This window comes from Kwoniella pini, chromosome 2 (assembly GCF_000512605.2).
Source record: "Kwoniella pini CBS 10737 chromosome 2, complete sequence".
Classification (NCBI taxonomy): Eukaryota; Fungi; Basidiomycota; class Tremellomycetes; order Tremellales; family Cryptococcaceae; genus Kwoniella; species Kwoniella pini.
This window is the reverse complement of record NC_091717.1, coordinates 2,151,399-2,173,122: the sequence shown is the minus strand read 5'-3', so window position 1 is coordinate 2,173,122 and position 21,724 is coordinate 2,151,399. Positions and strand designations below refer to the sequence as shown.

The 21,724-nt window shown below is 37.8% G+C and overlaps 8 protein-coding genes across 8 annotated transcripts; 2 read left to right on the top strand and 6 right to left on the bottom strand.

The window, feature by feature from the left end:
* Positions 1 to 398: 398 nt before the first annotated feature.
* I206_102143 (uncharacterized protein) lies at positions 399 to 1,005 on the bottom strand (the record flags this gene model as incomplete). Its single annotated transcript, XM_019158463.1, has 2 exons — positions 399 to 476; positions 583 to 1,005. 2 exons carry the CDS (start codon positions 1,003 to 1,005, stop codon positions 399 to 401), a joined length of 501 nt encoding a protein of 166 aa, XP_019008209.1.
* Positions 1,006 to 3,321: 2,316 nt separating this feature from the next.
* Positions 3,322 to 4,590, bottom strand: I206_102142 (uncharacterized protein; the record flags this gene model as incomplete). The annotated part of the gene is made up of 1 exon (XM_019158464.1): positions 3,322 to 4,590. The coding sequence occupies one exon, from the start codon at positions 4,588 to 4,590 to the stop codon at positions 3,322 to 3,324; it is 1,269 nt and encodes a 422-aa protein (XP_019008210.1).
* Positions 4,591 to 5,310: 720 nt separating this feature from the next.
* On the bottom strand, positions 5,311 to 6,297 carry I206_102141 (40S ribosomal protein uS13; the record flags this gene model as incomplete). The annotated part of the gene is made up of 4 exons (XM_019158465.1): positions 5,311 to 5,353; positions 5,441 to 5,692; positions 5,867 to 6,000; positions 6,259 to 6,297. The coding sequence occupies 4 exons, from the start codon at positions 6,295 to 6,297 to the stop codon at positions 5,311 to 5,313; spliced, it is 468 nt and encodes a 155-aa protein (XP_019008211.1).
* Positions 6,298 to 7,227: 930 nt separating this feature from the next.
* On the top strand, positions 7,228 to 7,963 carry I206_102140 (60S ribosomal protein L44; the record flags this gene model as incomplete). The annotated part of the gene is made up of 3 exons (XM_070202512.1): positions 7,228 to 7,444; positions 7,606 to 7,664; positions 7,835 to 7,963. The coding sequence occupies 3 exons, from the start codon at positions 7,228 to 7,230 to the stop codon at positions 7,961 to 7,963; spliced, it is 405 nt and encodes a 134-aa protein (XP_070058613.1).
* Positions 7,964 to 9,246: 1,283 nt separating this feature from the next.
* On the bottom strand, positions 9,247 to 9,936 carry I206_102139 (uncharacterized protein; the record flags this gene model as incomplete). Its single annotated transcript, XM_019158467.1, has 2 exons — positions 9,247 to 9,558; positions 9,649 to 9,936. The coding sequence occupies 2 exons, from the start codon at positions 9,934 to 9,936 to the stop codon at positions 9,247 to 9,249; spliced, it is 600 nt and encodes a 199-aa protein (XP_019008213.1).
* A 571-nt stretch (positions 9,937 to 10,507) lies between these two features.
* I206_102138 (uncharacterized protein) lies at positions 10,508 to 11,614 on the bottom strand (the record flags this gene model as incomplete). Its single annotated transcript, XM_019158468.1, has 2 exons — positions 10,508 to 11,055; positions 11,137 to 11,614. The coding sequence occupies 2 exons, from the start codon at positions 11,612 to 11,614 to the stop codon at positions 10,508 to 10,510; spliced, it is 1,026 nt and encodes a 341-aa protein (XP_019008214.1).
* Positions 11,615 to 12,319: 705 nt separating this feature from the next.
* I206_102137 (glycogen debranching enzyme) lies at positions 12,320 to 18,683 on the top strand (the record flags this gene model as incomplete). Its single annotated transcript, XM_019158469.1, has 19 exons — positions 12,320 to 12,517; positions 12,603 to 12,769; positions 12,835 to 13,400; positions 13,493 to 14,087; positions 14,153 to 14,641; positions 14,729 to 14,760; positions 14,815 to 15,315; positions 15,402 to 15,640; positions 15,731 to 16,029; positions 16,131 to 16,467; positions 16,595 to 16,748; positions 16,844 to 17,055; positions 17,121 to 17,227; positions 17,312 to 17,484; positions 17,578 to 17,774; positions 17,865 to 18,068; positions 18,135 to 18,224; positions 18,288 to 18,390; positions 18,583 to 18,683. The coding sequence occupies 19 exons, from the start codon at positions 12,320 to 12,322 to the stop codon at positions 18,681 to 18,683; spliced, it is 4,764 nt and encodes a 1,587-aa protein (XP_019008215.1).
* Positions 18,684 to 18,912: 229 nt separating this feature from the next.
* I206_102136 (uncharacterized protein) lies at positions 18,913 to 21,416 on the bottom strand (the record flags this gene model as incomplete). Its single annotated transcript, XM_019158470.1, has 10 exons — positions 18,913 to 19,317; positions 19,400 to 19,583; positions 19,653 to 19,839; positions 19,905 to 19,935; positions 19,991 to 20,367; positions 20,438 to 20,590; positions 20,650 to 20,814; positions 20,887 to 21,152; positions 21,203 to 21,243; positions 21,303 to 21,416. 10 exons carry the CDS (start codon positions 21,414 to 21,416, stop codon positions 18,913 to 18,915), a joined length of 1,923 nt encoding a protein of 640 aa, XP_019008216.1.
* Between the last annotated feature and the right edge of the window lie 308 nt (positions 21,417 to 21,724).

Genomic DNA, 21,724 nt, shown 5'->3' with positions numbered 1-21,724 from the left:
CAAATTGTACTGAATGATTAGACAACTGAATAACGGACAACTGTGAAAGTGGGAACATATTTTTACCTTGCGTCTCATGATGTATCAAAATTTCCAAGATATTGAATGATTGGAAACGTGAGTTGACATGAGACGAAATTATGAACATGACATCTAACACGAGGCAGGAAATCGCATATTCTGATGGTGATCAAAGCTGTGGAGTTTCGGCCTTCCGGAGATGATTCAACAGATCACATCAGAACAGATCACATCAGATCTTTGTATAGTACACAATATTAAAAATAATTTAGGCGTGATGAATGCATTACCAAACGAGAATGAAAATCATCAAGCTACATAGATTAGCCAAAATGGCGGTGATCCTTAGCCTCGGTCACGAATGCACGTCTAGTCAACTAGGTCTGAGATGTAGGTGAATTTCTTGATCTCCAATCTTCTTTGACGGCTTTAACGCGCACCTTGTCAGAACGGCACTATGCAAAATATATACGCTCAGTACCAGGTCTTTCAATATAATTGAGCATCTGATGAGCCTGCTCCGTGATATGATGGGTTTCACATCATGAGCTTGATACTCACAGTACGACAAGCTTGAGGCCTAATCCAGATAAATCGTCTTTGTTGATCATCCACAAGCATCCACTCTGTTTTACAGATATCACATCTGATCTCTTGGACTGAATTCATGAGAGAAGAATCCGACAGAATCTGACTATTGGTAAGGGTCAAGGCTTCTAAACCGTCACGAGTAGGTGAACGAATAGTTCTGGATTGTTCGGAAGGTACGTATCCACCTTCTGATCTAACAGAACATGAGGCGCATAAGGCAGGACGATCAAATTTGACGTTTATAGCGCTAATGTAGCTATTTTCTGAACATGATGAATCTTTAGGAAATCCATCACACTCCATCGCTTCTATTTTTGCTCTCAAATTCTCTCCTTCTAATATTTCACGGGTGGTGAGGGATTGGTATGTACCATCGACGCGAACACGTCGCATAGTGTCGGGAGTAATTTGGTAGAGGCTTTGTGAGTCAGACATTCTTATAGGTAAATTGCTTATTACTGAGTGATTGATAGGGCTGGTGATGGTGATTCGATATGTTGAAAGATGGAAACTCACGTTGTGAATGGATTGTGAACAAGAAGTGATGGAGTGGGAGAGTTTTTTTATATGCCAAATGTAGCGGTGATTGTATTACTTGTTCTTTCACTTATTTGATAGTACGTAGAATCCGCCTTCGCAGCAATTTCAATAGTAGTATGTTTCCGTGCTGGTCATTCCGGTGTCGGGGTTCTGAGAGAGTAGAAATCGGAGACGGAGTTAACTTTTATATTTTGGTGGAAGACAACCAAAGGACGAAGACGTAGTATCTGACGAATGCTTCGCAAAGCGAATGAACCAAGACCAAGTGACTCGCGTGGCAAGTTTGATCACAGGAGAGGATGTTGGTTCTTTCATCATAAAGCCTCGGATGTCGGATGACAACCTCGACTTTTGGCTTCTGATTATAGCGTCACAGGTTCTGATCAAGTACAATGGATGGCATTGGCGAAAGCACTTAACAGGCAAGTCATCAAATCGTCGACTTCTCTTTCCTCCTCTGGGAAAATCTCGTATAGATTTGAATCCGGTCCATACGGAGCGCGAGATTGATGCGAAAGAATCAAAGGTTGTTCAAGCTTTTTTTGTCGATTCGGAACCGAAGGTCTTTATACCCAAAGAGAAAGAGAAGAGGGAAATCTGACATATTACCTGATACACTGTGCGCTAAAGAATCCTTTCGTCGAAACAGCTGAGTATGTTTGTCGGGGTTGATGCCAGTTTCCTTAGATTCTTGACTGATACAACCACAAAACTCCTGTCACTATGACATCATTCCAAATCTTGAATAGCATTTTGACAACTCAGTCGTTCAATAGCTTTATCATCTAATTTATGAATAATGATATATCGTTCCATTGCCTTTGTAGTGAGTCTTCGTTTTTTATCTAGCCTTTTTGGAAGCTTTTGAATGGGTTCAAATTTTGCTATATGTCCGATAGCTTGTGAACTTGGGTTAATGTTTGAAGTTTGAAATCCTTTGATAAATGTTCGAATTCTGTCCGTAGTGTTTTGGGGAGGCTGTGAATATGGATTGTTAGGCACTCCTGTGATCCTTGAGCTTTCATAGTAAAGCCATGTGACATGTTGAGGTGGTTGTATTTGTACATATCTGATTGTGAATTGATGAGAGGAAAGATGATGTTCTGATTTTGTCTGTATATTCGCTTCGCGTCCAAAATATCCGGTCAAAGGGATTTGATCGTTCCCGTTAATGCTCAATGACGTGACATTAATCCACTGCATGCATCCTTAAGCTCAGTGTATGTCACGCATCGACCAGAGGTATCTTATCGCAACACCTACATGAACAATGACTCTACTATATACTAGTATTAGATAAAATACAGATGACTAACCATATTCATCCCTTGCGCCGGCGATCTCCTCCATCGAGCAGATAAGAGATACTACGGCATCGATTCGAGAGATTTAAACCTATATCCAAAACTTTCGGAGTATTCAAGAATTTGTTTAATTAAGACTTTGTCATTTTCATCGTGCACTTCTAAAATCCAATCTGCTTTATCTATCTTCTCTTTTGATTCCTCGTTGTCATCGTTAACTGGATCTGTTGATTCCAGCTTTTTCAACTATTTGTCACGCTTTCATACCCGCATTAAATAGTTATATACTCTGGTAAATTCTCCACCCTCTCATAACTCTCATAAGCAGCTCGCCAGACTTTATAGAAGCGTCTCAATGTACTCGCTTGACAGTCCACTGCCAATTCCACAAGAAATATTATCGAATATATACGATTTACTTGTTCCTTCAATTCCACTAAAATTGCGTCGTTTATCTAAAAAGCATTATGAATGTCTTATACCGCCTATATACAATAAGATTCATGTGTCTACTCGTGTGAATTCCTATAACAAAGCCATCAGCGTCCCACCAGTACCCGCTTCGCATTCGGAAGGAAGAACTGGACAATAACAGCTTGTTCAGTCATATTAGAGCAAATACAAGTGGATCCATTGTATCGCTTGCATTTGGGATCTCACTGGCCCTATTTTGCATAAAGGTACTAAAATATTCACAAATTCAATGCATTTTACACAAATCATTGCGAATCACAAATACCATTACAAAATGACACAAATTGATCGGGAACCGGAAAGCGATCTTGTACATAATTCGAAACGTCCAATACAATTCACCTTTAGATGATTGTCACGCTTAAACATACTTGGATCAATTAGCATCAACCTATCTTCGAGGAAGAATTCTTCGATTTTGAGGATGATCTCGGCTTGTTTCCGAGGAAGAAGGCTTTGAACTTTTTCGAGATGATTTTGGCTCATTCTCCCAAACTCTTCTATAAATTTTTAAGGCAGATTCATGATCAATACCCTCAATCATTTCAGTTTCAGGAAGAATAGACCTTTTTCCGGAAGTATCGTCTCGAATCGACCAATCCAATCTAATTTTTAGTTCTAAACCTGAATCTTTATACTCTTTTAAAGATTTTATTCTCTCTTGTCTGTTTTCCTCGTCATTGGCTGATGATTGTCCCCATTGATGAGTATCAATGAAAGATCCTGCAATATCAGAATCATATTTAATTGGAGGTGTCTGTGAAGTCATATTCACATACGTATTATCGCACAGATTAGTTGAAGTACTGCTTTGCCCAAATGTTTGTCTATCTTGATTTTGATATCCAACTTCAGATGGTTGTATTTCCATATTATCGAATGAACGATTTAGGTTGCCTTGCTCAGATATATATGTCTGACTTTGCTGATTGTACATTCCACTTGGATCGAAATTCGGTACATGTTGTGGATATAACGATTGATAATTGCTATAGTCTTGCGTTACCGGGCCATAAAATGGTAGTTGGCTTTGCTCTTGAATAGGATTCTGATCATTGTTCATGCCTTGATAATAAGGATTTGGGACAAGATCATTTGCGGGCAAAATAGAATTAGGAAGATAAGCTGAAGTTAAACTTGATGAAGATGGCGGTACAGTTGAAGCTCTTTGTCTGTTTCTCGAATAAGGCCCTTGAGGTGCGATAAATCTCTCTCCTTGGGATCCTTGAGTTTTTTCACCATCTACGTAAAGATAGTTTGAGGCTTTGGATACTTTTTTGATTAAATCAGAATTATTTAAACTCTTCTTAGATTTTGATTTAGTTGATGAAGTTCTTTTGGTTGTATCAGTAGTACTTTGAGTGTTCGAATTTAAATTTGAGGGATTAGATGTTGAATTTCCAAATTTAAGTGATCGCGTTGATCTTCTTAAATCTTCTTCACGTTGCAATCTAGATACAACTCCTGATCCTCGTGGTCTAAATTCAGTACCCAAAGTGTTTGGATCTTCATTGGAATTTTGTGAAATGTTTCCATGAGCGAGTTGAGTATAGTCATAAAATCGTTCTTGATCTTGATTATATTGTTCTTGAGGTTCTGGTGCATGTTTAGCTAATATAGAACTTTCATCATAATACCAATCGTCTTGTGTATTATTCATCGTTCTTTCAGTATTTCAAAAATATTTAAGAATATTAAAAGCTTTCAAAAATAAGTCGTGATTGATATGATATGTATTATAAGTCATATTAGATTAGAGAAAAAATAATCTGTATTTATATGTTAAAAATGAACCTAGTATATAAGCCTTCGCAAGTTATGAACCCTTCAACTCCACTAACGAAAGGAAAGACCAAATCAACAAATATGACTCGATTTTTCTTTCTTTTATCCTGGTTTATACAAATTTCATCATTGTTATCTTAGTTTAGACGTCATCATTGAATCATTTACTTCGAACTGACGGACGAAATTTAAAGGAAATGATTTACGAAGTGTTAGTATAGTATTTTTACAAAGATCCAGAGTGAAATGATAAAGGTAAAGTATATAATTCTTAATAAGAAAGGATATAATATCCGATAAAAGTGGATATCATATTTGATCTTCTTGAACTCAAGTATTGTTTTCTTTCTTTTCTCTCACATCTCTCACAAAAGTAAGACTGATTTTTATCTGTCAATACCATTCAGAAAATGCAAATGATAATTCCGTAAATTATTATCAGTATTGTAAATTTAACTCTTTGTGAAAAAGTAGCAAATAGAAACGAAAGATTGCATGTTCCTTTCCACATTATTTTGATAAGAAACAAAAATGCAAAATCCCTTGAATTGTAAAATAACCCTCTAAAACCTAAACCTAGATATAGACGAGTAGATTACTTCTTCTTACCGACAACGGTCTTTCCGACTCGTCGACCACTATATACATATATAATACATCAGCAATGATTTCAAAAGATACAAACAACAGATTGAAAAGAATGGATAGCGGTATAAATAACTTACGTGGTCTTGGTGTGTTGACCTCTAACTCTAAGACCCCAATGGTGTCTAAGACCTCTGTGAGATCTGATCTTCTTCAATCGTTCAAGATCTTCTCTGAGTCTTTGATCAATGACGTTGGAAAGAACGTGAGAGTTTTTACCGTCGTTAATGTCTTTTTGTCTGTTCAAGAACCAAGCTGGGATTTTGAATTGAGCTGGGTTTTGCATGATGGTAACGATTCGTTCAAGTTCATCAGAGTTCAATTCACCGGCTCTATATGAATGAGAAATATTAGCAAATGATCGTGAAGGTTACGTTCAGCAGCGGTGTCCTTCAAAAGATGTGGACGTTGGGGTTGACGATTTGATCCACAATCATATGGTTCTTCTCCCTGTACAATGTCCACTTTTTCTTCTAATCCCGATTAAAAAAAGTGATAAAACTCACCGCTTGTTAAGATCAACATCGGCTTTCTTACAGACCAAGTTGGCGTATCGTCGACCAACACCCTTAATCTCGGTAAGAGCGTACATGATCTTACCTTGACCAGCAACGTTGGTGTTCAAGAGACGAAGAATGTGCTAATAATGAGAAAGGATATTATCAGCATAACGCTCTATTTCGCTTCTCCTTCGTATGCCCTATTGCAATTCTATCGAGCGCCCTTCCATCTTTTTGTCTCCTCCTCCTGTCTTATAGCCTCCTTATTGAGCTTTCATGATCACCATCGTGCAACACTGTCCATCTGCCTTTGCTTATAATCCCCTCATATCCCACTCATATCCTATGTTTCATTCCGCATCCGCCTATGATCCTTCATAAATAAGAGTGATACCCACTTGGAACTGTTGGTGAGCTTCGAGAGGAGCGAAGGACATCTTGGCGAATCTTTCTTTTTGATAAATAGAAAGGTTTAAAGGGCAAGCGATCTGACAATAATAAAATCAATATGATTAGTATTAAACAATATCTTTCTATATGATTATTCCTAATTGTCGATATATCGTGGTGTCGATGATGGTGTTCTGACACTTACTCGCTTTTTTTGAAAGATGTCAAAAGGACTTGAAGGTTAAAGGGGAAGAAAAGGTATTTGATATGTAATTTAGTGATAAACGACGATGAAGAGGGTCACGATGGCAAACTGCACAAACTGCACTCATTCACTTACTCACCATACAAATCAATCAAATACTCACCATACAAATTCATATTAAAATATATAATAAGCGGTGAATCCCACTTAATTGTTTTGCGCCACAAATCAAACGGAGTTTCGCGGAGTTTCTTATTATTTCCCAATTACCTATATAATTTCACAAATTCATATCGCTTACCTCCGCCTTTTCAATTGAATTCTACTACACCACTCTAAGGGTTGTAATACCACTGTACAGCAGCACATCGTGCTACTACTCACTATCATTTTCAACTGGATTCAAGTTACTTGAAAAGTCTTTTTTCTTTAACCATCAACATCGACAAAACACCGACAAAATGTGAGTGATAATAAGATATCAAAGATGGAGGACGATCGCGAGTAAAGGAATCATGAATGGTATGCTGATGTATTGCGTTTTATTCTGCTTTAAATTTTATTAGGGTCAACATGTGAGTGTATCCTTGTGATTAAGACGGTCTAGTATAACGAAATGCTGATGAATTTTTTTCTGCTTAGCCCCAAGTACGTATTCATCTTTCTCTGCGGTGACGAAGGTCGGTAGGACAGGAGGAAGGACGGGCTATAGCGATCGATACAATTCGAGGATAGGAGATTGAAGGGGACTGGCTAAGATGTAAATGGGAATATGAAAGCTAACTTGATTCTGAATCTGTCAACAGGACCCGAAGAACCTGTGAGTATCTATTTCGCACGATCATTATCCTCCTACGACAAACTGACGATCTCTCGTTTCTCTCTAGACTGCAAGGGAAAAGCTTGTAAGAAGCACACCCCTCACAAGGTTACCCAATACAAGAAGGGTAAAGATTCGCTTGCCGCTCAAGGTAAACGACGATACGACCGTGAGTTGATAGTCTTTGAATCAAACACAAATTAGAGGGATGCACGATATTGTGGATGAGGAGAGCTTGTCAAGCTAGATGTAGACGGGGGACCAGTGATATGGAGATTGAAGATGTGACTGTCAAGGATCAGGATCGCTAATATACTTGGGATATTATAGGAAAACAATCAGGTTACGGTGGTCAAACCAAACCAGTTTTCCACAAGAAAGCTAAGACTGTCAGTTGTGTTTCACGTTCTTGTTATGCCGGTATCTTGGACTGACATATCTCTTGCTTGTTAACTTCCCATTTTTCTTTTTGAACGATATTATTCATCTCATAATGGATTATCAATGATAAAATCAATAACAATCTCAACTCCGATAAATCAACACATACTCTTAACAGACCAAGAAAGTCGTATTGAGACTCGAATGTACTTCTTGCAAAACCAAGCACCAACTTTCACTTAAACGATGCAAACATTTCGAACTTGGTGGTGATAAGAAACAAAGGGGTGCCGCCATCTCTTTCTAAGCTTATTCTATTTATTTAAAAATATTTTGATTTTCAATTTATGTTTTCCCTTTTTGGAATTTAAATGGGTTGGAATAAAATATTTATAAATATATATGATATGAGTTTGGAATGTCGATGATGTATGATTATGGAACCCAAACGAAATGATTTGCTTCAAAGATTTTGATGGCATGTAGCATTGTGACACGATCTTGTCAAGTGCCAGACTCACGCTCGAAGAGTACCATTTCAGAATACTTGTGTACTGATTTACACCTGAATTGCGTGCCTCAGTTCTCGGATGGCTATCATCTGGTAAGATGTTATCTTGCAAATATCGATTAATGCAAATGAAGAATTCCATCAGTGTGAGTGTTGTTTCTGACTGATATTTCCTAAGCAATGGCAAGAATATAACCTCGAATTACTGGAGGTAGTGCATATAACTCTGGAATAAATGAATTTCGAAGATGGGTCATTGATTTACAACGTGTACCAGTATACCAAAAATGATGAGCATAATCTCTCGTTAAAATTTACTTCTTCACTGCATCTTAAGACAGTCATACTTAGTAAGATCGTATGCAATTGTAATTTTAATTGTAATGTATTGAAAAGTGATCCAACGTGAATCCAACTTTTAAGAAACGAGATATTTATTGACATATATAATTATACATTTCATATTGATATCTGTATTCTGAACATAACTCTATACTAGACAGCTTCTCACACTGAATCGACGTTCACCTAGTAATTCGAAGGAACAATTAGATCGTGGTAAAACTCTTGATCGTCTTATAATTATAGGCGGAGCAGTAGATTCCGATTTATGATTAATCTTTGTTGTTAATGCAGAAGTTGATAATTCAGATGAACATTTCAAAACTGCAGGTCCAGTTGCAATTGGAATATTAGTTTTTATAAACATTTATAGTAACTTGATAAATTGAAGTAGGAGAAGAAATAACACTTGCAATACACTAATTATTATTATTTTCCAAGAAATCAGCGATTGACAAATTAAATATATATTTAAATTTTTTGATCATTTATTTTTTTCTAAAAATAAAATTTACTTTAAAAGAAGCAGTTGGTGAAGCAAGTTTATAAAATTCATCATCAGTATTTTCATTTTCATTTTTGTTTTTGTTATTTTCATTAGTTAAATTTCTAGGTTGATACATTTTTAAAATCAAATATTTCTTTTTTATAAATTTTGATTAAAATTTAAAAACCATTCTCTTGACCTTTTCCATAAAAATGGATTATTATTTGAATTTGATTTAACTTCTGTAAATTCACTTTTTATATAATTTATAACTTCCTAATTGTGTTGAATTTACTTTGTTTGATGTTGATGTTGATGTTGATGTTGATGTTGATGTTGATGTTGATGTTGATGTTGATGTTGATGTTGATGTTGATGTTGATGTGGTAGAGCTTACTGTTGTGAAGATTGATCCTTGATTACTTTGTGTAATTGGATTTATTGTAGTTTTTGTCGAATTATCTCCATAAGGTGATTTATCATTTGAAATGTTATTATTATTATCATTATTACTACTGTTATTGTTGTTGTTGTTGTTGTTGTTATTGTTGTTACTATCTAACTATCACTTGAATCAGAATTATCGGTATTATACAGAAGTCGTTTCAGAATAATCAGATCTAGTCCTTGTGATTATACTTGTAATAGTTACTATTGGTACATTTTCACTTAATGTATTAGATGAATCAGCATATGAAGTATGTTTGGTACAACTAGATGTGGTTATAGTTGAACTTGTAGAATGATGACAACTACATGTTTTCGAAGTGGTTTGATATGACAATGTATCGCTAGAAAGAGAGGATATAGGAATTGAAATTGAATTGTAAGTTGAAGAACAACTTGAAGAAGAACCGTAGTTTTGAGGAATGACATTAGCTTTTATACCAAGGAGAAGAAGAGGTAAGAGATTGAAGAAATTTGATGGGAAAAATATCATATTAAAAGCTTTAGTGTATTTCAGTTTCTTAAGTTTTTTTTTTCTAATGAGCGTATAAGTTAATTTTATTTTACTTTTTATTTTCAAGAAATAAATTGTTTAAGAGGTTTATTATACAATTATCTTCTTCTGAGAAAGAGAATAGTTGATGAAATCAATCATTTATAGTAGGATAAAATGTCTAAATTAGAATAAAAATCGCCACGAATCGCTTCCTTTGAGTTAATTTCTCTTACACTTGATTAACGATGTCACGTATACTGTTTGGACATGATACAAAAGGAAGATTATCTTCGATCCTTTCTTATCCCTAGCGCTTGAGTCATTGTGAAATGCGACGCAAAAAATGAAATGAGATTTAGCAGAGTTTGAAGATGTGAATGGTTTCAGCATGCGAGGATAGCATATCATCTTGTATGAATAGCAAAGTTCGGCACGATCGTGGCACAGTCAATACAACATGTTGTCATGGTACTAATGCATTTTAGATCATCAACATTTGAGACTTTGATACAACCCTGTTTGATATTACAACAAACACTGCTAACTATCGTAATACACAGAATCATCTTCATCTTCCATAATATCTCAAATACTCTCGCCACAGTTCATCTAAAGTCAAACCTGTAAGCTCATCCCACCAATTATCATGCCATTTTTCGTAATTCAATCTGCTATCTATTAATTTCACTAAATCAGGAAAAGGTCCTGGTCTATAAGGTTTATTTGGTGGTATAGCCGGTAGTTTTTCCTCTTCTGTAGAAGAAAGAGGATATTGAGTAGGTTGGGGTTGAGAGATTTGATCAGTAGTAGTAGTAGTTGTGGTAGTCTTATTTCGAGATAAAGTATTTTGTATAGGTATAGCTTGAATTACATTCAACTGATCTCGTTGTGATTTTTCTTCAGGTTCTTCAATACCTATTAACCATTGTAAAAATTTAGCACCAATATCATATCCATCTTCATAACCTTTTTCTTTATTTCCAGAACCACTTTTTCTCCAATGATCTGGATTTAAATTAGCTTGTAATCTAATATAATCTGCTATTGATTCAATTAACCATCCAGGTGTACTACCAAATCCATCATGTTGTATAGTATGTACTAATTCATGAAGTACTGTTTTATGATTTGTATTAATTAGCAAATTATGATAAAGGGATTTTTTATAATTCATTTGTTTGGTTAAAAAAAACTTACAAACACCTTTAAATTCTTTAATGGAATTTTCATAAGTTTTATTACCTTTTTTAACTTGATTTAAAATTTCTTCAACCCATTTCAAACTTATACTTATTTTACCACCTGAAGTAGCTGCTAATCCATCTTTATTTTCAAGTTCAAGTGTAATTAATTGATGTCTCCATTCTATTTCTTCAGGTTTTTCATTTAATATTAAATTTTTAGAAATAAATGAAGAAGAATGATATAAGAATCCAATTGGATCAGGTATACATTCTAAAAAAAATGAAGTAGCTTGTGAATTAGAAAGAGGAGGATGAGTAAATGAAAAGATTAATGTATCTCGTGGTATAGTTTGTGGACTATTTGGAGGTGGTATAGGTCGTAAAAGAGTATCATAGGTTGATGATGAAGAAGAAGGAGAAGATAGGTAATATGTTGTTATTGGTTGAGGTGGTTTAGATTTTGATTTCAAAAATGAAGGAATGCTTGGCATTGTCCTTTCTTCGCTTTCGATTGTAGCACGATCGATGAAGGTTTTGTAAATTCAAGTGTTCGACAAAGAGGCTGAATTGCTAGATATATTGATGATCAATTAGTCTTTGTTTGAATATTCGATATCACCAACTATGAGTCAGGTGATAGTACCACTTTTCGGTTCGGCTTTGGCGTATAGTATCGTGATTCCGGCTGACTATAATAATGAAATATATATATAATCGGTGATTGTATATGGGCTTAACTTTGAGACCCCCTTCAAGCCCCGGTTGTCTAGGTGATGTTAAGAGCACGGAGCACCGTGTAGTCCACGTTTGTTGTTGATGCAGGCCCGCATTTAGCATAATTAGATAGATAAACACGCCACCACGTCATTCTTCAGGTTTGATTTCCCTGAATAAATGGGTCAATTCATAAAAGTCAGTGACAACCCATCCATATCCAAAAAGTCAATTCATTCATTCAATTTGTTCTCTTTTTCATACTGGTAAACTCTATCCTGCATTCAGACTCACTATACCTGTCCCAATATCGACACATCACCCTCTTTTGAAAGTGATAAAACAACATCTGTAGCTATATAACTTCTCCCTTAGATAATCATCTTCCTTTGATAGTCTGACTATCTGTCCACGTATACCTTGTCTTTGTCCTTTTATTTCTATACCTGGCATAAACACATAGAAATCACAGACGGAAAGAAATGGTGTCTCTCAAACCTACTAGCATCAAGATTCCCCTTACTAATGGTACCAATGGTGATCATGCTGAGGCCACTAAAACACCTAAAACTCCTCAAGATGAAGCTATAGCTTTCTTTAGCGGTGAGAGCGATGGAAAGCCTGTTCAAGTCTGGGAATTAGCTTTGGAGAATGACGGAGGACCTGGAGAAGGTAAAGATGTGAGTATTCTACTATGCTAAGCTTACGTGAATATGGTAACTGCCTTTCATACCACATGCTAACGATTTCTACGTGGCCTCATAGTACATCCGCTTGCCCCCTCCAGTACGACCATATATTTTACGATTTTCAATTCGACCCGGTACAAACGTGACTAAAAACGGCGTTTTGAAATCTGATTTCCCCATGGATGGTGGTGTTTTCCAAAGAGGAGAATGGAAAGAAAGGAGATTACCTACTGATTTGTCCAAGTTCGTATGAGGTTTTAAATTCCACTAAAATGTCTAGCTACTGACTTTGCTTGATTGCTCTTCAGACCAGTTCAAATCGACCTACCCATCTCCGCACCAGGTGCATTCTGCTACTATCTTGAATATGACGGTCCTACACCCTCTTCACCTAGAATTACCGGTCGAAAAGGATATTTCAACGTTGATCCTATAATATCCTTACCCGCAAGAACGCCATTCTTCCCATCTTCTACTAGTCCTTTATCCAATTCAGCAGGTGGAGCAATCCTACCTAAATCCACAAATGTTTCTTTGGACGGCTTAATCATATTATCGGTTTTAGCTAAATGGTTAGGTAAATCCAACGAGTGGGATGGGATCTTTGAGGAATCGTCCCGAAGAGGATATAATATGCTTCATTGGGCTCCTTTACAACAACGCGGTCTATCCGGATCTCCATATTCCATCAAAGATCAATTATCTTATGATCAAGCTATTTTAGTAAACAATTCTGCAAAAGACGGCGGCAATTCTGAGATATCCAAAGTTGTTAAACAAGCCAAGGAGCAATATGGTCTTGGTAGTATAACGGACGTTGTGCTTAATCATATGGCTTATGATAGTCCTTGGTTGGAACAACATCCTGAAGCTGGTCAGTAAATCATTTCATCTCGCTCTCGATAAAATCTCTGGTACAACCATTCTCAAATGGATCTCAAAGAGCTGAAATTTGTTTGTCTCCAGGTTACTCACCTCACAATACTCCTCATCTCGCCCCAGCAGTAGAGCTCGAAGATGCCATCCTTGCCCTCTCTGCCAACCTTTCCTCATTGGGTCTCCCGACTACACTAAACTCAGAAGATGATCTTCAACGACTCATCCCCGCAATGAGAAAAGCGGTTGACGATGCGAAATTATGGGAATTTTACGTGTTCGATGTCCGATCTTCTGTCTCTGAAGTCGGCTCATCCCTCTTACAGAATTCACCCAGTCCCAAAAAATGGGGAGGCTCTAATTTGTCCGCTCAACAATCTGTCGGTCAATTAGCCGAAGTCTTCAAGAACGAAGCTGGTATGATCGATAATTACAAGGCTTATTCATCAAGGTACTGCTCAAGAGTTCAACCTGATATCGCTGCTGGGTTTGTACAGACTGCTTTCCCCCACGAATCCCCGGAAAATCAAGCTAAGAAATGGGGTGAAATCCTTGATGTTCTCAATGTGGACCTTTACTCGGAATGTAACGATGATGTCAATTCTGCCATAGACGGAATTGTGGGTCGATTAAGATTTACTAGAATTGAAGATGGCGGACCTAAATTAGGAGCTATCACGGAAGAGTGAGTTCTTCGGGCTACTTTGTGCCCTGGTAGAAGCTGGCCAAAGCTGATTCTACTTATTATAGACGACCGTTAGTGGAGAAATACTTTACACGATTACCTTCCAACGGAACTACTTCAAAACATCCCAAAAAGTCTTTGGCATTAGCAAATAATGGTTGGATGTGGGGAGCTGACCCCTTAAAGAACTTTGCCGAGTACCCCTCTAAAGCGTACATTAGAAGACAAGTGATTGTATGGGATGATTGTGTCAAATTGCGATACGGTAAAAAGCCAGAAGACAATCCTTGGTTATGGTCTCACATGATCAAATACACTGAATTGCTCGCTGCTACCTTTGACGGATTCAGATTAGACAATTGTCATTCAACCCCTCTTGAGCTTGGTGTAGCTGTCATCGACGCTGGTAGACGAATCAACCCTAATTTGTATATCATGGCTGAATTATTCACTGGGTCGTCAGAGATGGACTTGAAATTCGTCAGAGAATTGGGTATCAATTCTTTGGTTAGAGAAGCGTATAACGGTCATGATGTCAAGAACTTCGCAGACTTGTGAGTAACTCCGCATCGAGTATGAAACAAGTGGTGCAAATCCTTGGAAAGGTCAAGATTCGCTCGCTGATTATTGAACATCGATAGGCTTTGGCGATTTGGACTTGGTAAACCAGTTGGTGAGCTATGTGGTAGCAGAGAAAAACGGTCGGAGCTGACATTGTTCGTGACAGGATCTATGGACGCTGCCTGTCTGTCATCAAGCGACGAGCTGTCACCCCCATTCGGTAAAGGAGCTGCCAGGCCTTGCATTGTTACTCCCCTACAAGGATCAGTGCCTCACGCCGTATTCTACGACTTGACCCACGATAATCAATCTCCATTCGATAAACGGACTGCAGAAGATGCTTTGTCTACAGGAGCTTTGGTTACCTTCTCAAGAGCAGCTCTCGGCTCAAACAAAGGATTCGATGATCTATATCCCAAATTACTCGACTTGGTCACTGACAACAGACTATACGAAATTGCAGATGCTAAGACGGAGAATGGTATCGGAAAGGTGAAGAGAGTGTTGAATCACTTACATACTCAAATGATGGAAGAGGGATACACCGAAGGACATGTCCATGAAGAGGGCCAATATATTATGATCCATAGAGTGCATCCCATCACGCATAAGGGATATATGTTGGTGGCACACTGTGCCTTCAAGGGTTTCGAGGGTAGAGGATGGAGTGCGTATTCTTTCCGCGCTTTTGTTTAGATACCAATCACGGGTTTTTGGCGATCTCAGAATGCTGATTCTCGAATTGCTATTTAGTCAAACCCATCAAGCTCTCCCGAACCAACATCTCATATCTCTTCGGAGCTTCCATCTCGACCGATTTCTCACAATGGAGATCTGATCCTAAAACGCATAAAGGTATTCCATCAATACTTACAGAAATAGCTGAACCTCCTATCAACGAAGGTCAGGACAATGATGGACATTACAGTGAGGTCACTATCCCCGATAGATTTGATCCGGGTAGCATCATGGTATTTGAGACCTCGATGAGCGTAAGTTTACTCTCCAGCTCTCCTTGCAGCAAGGAAGACGTCGACAGCAATCTGAATGCATAAGTGACTGAGACTTCTTGATGCATGTAGGATATCTCACCGGATCTCGACGCAAAGATCCAATCAGGGGCCAACGAAGCCTTCTCTGATCTGGATTTGGTGGACTTGAATGTGGTACTCCACAGAGCCGATGGTGAAGAACGAGATGCGACAGGCGGTGATGGAACATATACCATCCCCAACTGTGGCACCCTCGTATACTGTGGTCTAGAAGGATGGATGCATCCTCTGAGGGAGATTATGAAGAACAACGATCTTGGTCATCCACTTTGTGCCCACTTGAGAGAGGGTACTTGGGCTCAAGATTACGTTCTGGGCAGATTGGAGAAGTGAGTTATCATCTCTTCCAGGGATTGGCTCTTGCTGCCAGTCCAAGCATGATGACCACGAATCTCACGTTGGTTTGCTGACGTATTGACACGTCAAATAGGTATTTCGCAGATTTACCAAATTTATCGACACCTCATAAATGGTTAAAAGAACGATTCGATCTGATCAAAACGACTTGTCCAGCATTCATGAGACCGAAATATTTCGCTTTAGTGATTTACACTGCATACAAAGCTGCTAGAAAAGCAGTAGTTGAACAATGTTCTGAATTCATATCCGAAGGTCATTCCTTCACACATGATTTAGCTCTCTGTTCAGTACAGATGTACGGATTGGTAAAATCTGCTTCTATAAATCCATCTAAACCCGTTGCATCACTTGCAGCTGGTTTACCACATTTCGCGGCTGGATGGGCAAGATGCTGGGGTCGAGATGTAGTGAGTTTGATCACCTTATTCTCACTTGTCTTTCGATTACAGTATCTTAAAAAGAGAGCTTTTGCGAGGATTGCGTGGCGATTCGATCGAAACGAAGGAAGAGAGCTGATGATTGCCTTTATCGTAGTTCATCTCTCTCAGAGGTCTTTTCTTAACAACTGGTAACTTCACTGGAGCCAGAGATCATATTCTTTCGTTCGGAAGTACCCTCAAGCATGGTTTGATCCCTAATTTGCTGGACTCGACTAAGACTCCTCGATACAATTGTCGAGATGGACCATGTGAGCAACCTTCCACTTTCACTTTCACTTACACATGATCGTAGATCAATGGTAAATTAATCCGATTTCACCCATGCTGACCGCTTCGTATATAGGGTGGTTCTGCCAAAACATTCAGGACTACACCAAGATGTGTCCTAATGGATTAGCTTTATTGAACGATAAAGTGAAAAGAAGGTTCCCTGCCGATGATACCTGGGTCGAATGGGATTCTCCCAAAGCTTTCGCTTATGAAAGTACAGTTGCGGAATTGGTTCAAGAGATCTTGCAAAGACATGCTCAAGGTATCGAGTTCAGAGAATACAACGTGAGTACAGCTCCAAGGCGGTGGACACTGTTGCAATCACGAGCTCACATTTGGAGATGTATCAGGCCGGTCCCAACCTCGATATGGACATGAAAGATGAAGGTTTCAACCAAAAGATTTGGGTTGATTGGGAGACTGGAATTATCTTTGGTGGAAACAGGTATAATTGCGGGTACGTTGCGAAGCGTTGATGCTTACTATTACGTTTGCTGTTAGGATTGACCAGGTTACTAATGACGATCGTTCCTCTTTATAGTACTTGGATGGACAAGATGGGCTCGTCCGACAAAGCTGGAAACAAAGGATTACCGGCTACTCCTCGAGATGGTGCACCAGTTGAAATTACAGGTTTACTCAAGAGTACTTTGACCTGGGTTGATGGTTTAGCTAAACAGGGTAAATGGCCATATAAAGGCGTCAAAGCTAATAGTGAGTTTCACAACCCGAGGCCCCGAGGCTATCTTTATGAGTGTTTTCAAGGCGATGAAAGGCACATTGCTGATTGTTTTAAATCAATTGCAGTCAAAGGCGAGACCCGTACTGTCACATACAAAGAATGGGCCGATCTTATCCAAGCATCTTTCGAGAAGTGTTATTACATTCCTTCTGATCCTGCTGAAGATGTCGACCATGATATCAACCCTGATATGGTCAACAGAAGAGGTATTTACAAGGATGTTTATGGAACACCAAAAGATCGAGAATGGTCAGATTATCAAGTAAGTATACGAGTCCAGTCATACTTTCCCCCCGGTCCAATCTCGAATTTTGAGATGTTGCAGAATGTAAGGACTGATGAACAGCAATAGCTCCGATGTAACTACACCTTACCTATGATCGTAGCTCCCGAGCTCTTCACACCAGAGCGTGCGATCGGTGCACTCCAAATTGCCGATGCTGTGCTTAGAGGCCCATTGGGATTCAAGACACTCGATCCATCTGACAGCCAGTACCGAGGTGACTATGATAATTCCAATGATGGTCATGATCAAGCTATCGCCAAGGGGTGGAACGTGAGTCATTCAATCACACTACTGGCGGTTGACAAAATCGATGCTAATGTGTGCCAATGTCGCTAGTATCACCAAGGTCCCGAATGGGGATTCCCATCAGGATGGTTCTTGATGGCATATCTGAAATTCGACCGAATAGCAGGTGAAGGTAAAAAAGTGAGTCCGAGGCCGAAAACGATAGTCGGCCGCGATGTACTGATATCTCTGGCCCCGTCGAAGGATGCAACCCGAACGATGCATTATATCTCTAATATACTTCAACATCAAGCTCAACATATTGACCAAGATCCTTGGAGAGGCTTACCTGAATTGTCAAACAGTAGTAAGTCTCTTAGCTGTAATCGGCCGAGCTTGCCGGGATTCATGTTCCTATTTTCCTACGCTATTTTAGCGTTTCCTCCAATTCGTTGATCTCTCGTTTAACTCGCTTTTTGCTTTATCTCCTTTTCGGCTTCTCGGTTATTGCATATTCGGATGTTTGTATGAGAGCTGACTTTGTTGGGCGATTGCGTAGACGGATCATTCTGTTACGATTCATGTAATACTCAAGCTTGGAGTGCTAGTACCATTTTAGATGTATTAGAAGAGATGCACAAGATTGGGAAGCAAAAGTAGGCAATTTAATTTCAGATTGGCTTAGATGAGAAGGTGATGAGGGATGATTTCGGTTTCGATTTTCATTTGGCTCATCATACAAATATAAATATCAGTTTCTGTAAGATATCATTGGATTATAGTATTTCTCTTGCATTGAATTTTGCGGTATTGCAGATGACATATCATGAACCTATATATTATTCATTCGACGCTATATTTTTCCCTATATAAATTGCTTATGAAAAATTTAACCACTTTTATTAGGTAAAACTCTTTTCCAAATAGGAATTTTCTTTTCTTTTGAAGCTAATTTAAATTTAACTTCTTCTTCTAATTCATTTTCATTTAATTCACCAGAAGCATACCAAATAATAGTTGAAATACCTAATAAAACAGTAATTATACATCCTGCTAAAGCACCAATGGCTTTTGAAGTCCAACCCATTTTTACAGGGAAAGGTCCATATGGTTGACCTTTGAAATCTGTTGTTGAAAATTTACCAACAATATTTCCACTTGTTGGTGTATTCCAAAATTTACATTGATCATAAATTTGTTGAGGAACTTCATTAATTGTTTCATTCGTTGATTGAAATACATCTAATGATTCAATAAAAATTGCTGCTAAACCTGAAGATAAATGCCAATCAATCTATATTAAAATTCCATTAAAATATATTAGCATAATGATTCATTTGTTTTTCCTTTTCCAAAATAAAGAACAGTGAACTTACATGACAATGGAACATCCATGCACCTGGATTATCTGCTCTAAATCTTAATGTAACACTACCTGTAGGTGGAATTACAATTGTATCTCTTCTTGCTGGATTTGTTTGATTTTCATCAATTAAAGGATTAATTATTCTATCATCTGAAGTTACATCAAATGATTTATGAACAATTTGAAATTCGTGACTATATTTCAAATTTCAAATTGTCAACAAATATACAATTTAAATTACAGAAAAAAGGAGATAGACTTACCCATGGAAATGGAATGGATGGAAACCGGCATCCCAATTAAATACTGTTAATTCTACAATATCACCTTGTTTATATACGAAAGCATTTGTTTGAGCTCCATAAACAGCTGTATTATAAGCATCTTGACCCATTGAAGCTGCTGTTAACATTGAAGGAACCATTGGCATTTGATAAGTTATATTGTTGACTAAATTTCTCAAAAACCTTAGCATTGTGAAATTCAAAGTCATATCGGATATTTGAAAAACTTACAAGATGCTCGGTTGGTACCATCATCGTAAGTCTAATACTCAAAATTAGTAAAACATATTCAAGTTTCGAGATGAATATAAACTCACATCGAAATAAGCATTCAACTCAAATTTGACATTAGGTTGTAAAAGTTCATTTTTAAGAACAGGGTGTAATTGAGTATCATTAAAAGTTGTTATATCATCAATACCAGTTTCTACAGCTTGTGCTTTTGATGCATTTGAATCATAGGTAATTTGAATAGTATTATTAAGTTGTAAATCATCTGGTACAAGATCGTACATATCTGTATCTTGCATTATCATCATAGCGTAATTTGTACCGGTAGTGTTTAATGCTTCGACCAAAATTGAATATCTTTGAGCAACAGATACAGTTAAAACGTCGATTGGATATGGTTCCATCTCAATACCGTCCATTTCGATAATTTTCATTTGATGTTGATCCATTTTAATCCAGAACACTATTTTGACCAAAACAATCTGTAAATTTTAAATCAAAGAATTCAAAACGAAATTTGATAGTCTACTTACTTCCCAAAGTACCCGTATTGACAATGCGGATTTTATATGTTTTTCCAGCTTCGAAAGCGATTTCAGCATCGTCGCTTACTCCAACACCTTTCGACAAATCTTCATTGGAATGAAGATAAGAACCGTTCTTAGCAACATAACAAACAGCGGATTCTATAGTAGTCATAAAAGCATTAGCAAAATCCATGATTCACAGAAGTAATCTGACTTACTTGGTACAGGTTCAGCACCAGTAGGGTTAGTCCAAGTCAAAAATTCGTCCTTGATCAAATCTGGATATTCATCATGATACCAATCTGAAACTACCAGAGTGTATTCTTCATCCCAAGTAACGTTATCTGATCTTCCAGTTTGATTTTGAGGGGAAATGACAAAGGCTATAAAACAAATCAAGCCATTCAGCAAGTTGTTTCATTCAATTCATCAATAGTTATAAGGGGAAAACTTACGAGCACGTAAACCGTCGGTATTTTGACCTTCATGATGACCATGAATCCAGTAAGTACCAGTTTGGTAAGTCGTATTTATCAAATAATCCATTGTATAACCATTTGGGATTGGACATTGATTTGTTCCTACAGCTCCATCTGCCCAATTTGAACCATTGAAAAACATTCCATGAGTATGTAAAGCGGTACCAACTTTATCATCTCCCAAACCATTGGTAGCATGAACAATAAGTACATCCCCTTGGGTCGCAGTGAGCATGGGTGGTCTAGCGTAATCGTTAGTCCTTGTTGATATCAGCAGGTTTCATGAACTCACGGCCATGAATTGTTAACACCAATTACCCTTCTTTCTTGCAGCTGTCAGGTAAGGAGTTAGCAAAATACTCGATTTGATGAGTTATCGTAATCACACTCACTCCATCGGGATTAGCTGTAGTATAAGTGATATTCCACCAATGTTCTATAGTTGCGGCTCTGGCTAATCCACCAGCCAGTGTTACTGCAGAAAGCAGATTTGCGAATCGTGTCATCTTTCCAACACCTCTGTTTGGATAATTCTTGATCGTATCTAATGTATGTGTGAATCTGACAGTCGAAGCTTAAGTAACAGAAAATAAGGTTGAGATGTTATATTTTGGCTATGGTGTTTACTTTTGACTACAAAGTGAATTCGAATGATGGTAATTTCTATCGACCGATAAGAAGGGTTTTTTAGTCTTCTATGCTTCGAAGCATCCGATGTTCCGAAACCATAAAACTTTTTTTTCTCTTGGAAGTGAAGTGAGAGTTAAAATGAAATTCGATAAAATAGTTACCGGCCGAAGGTACAAGGCGGATG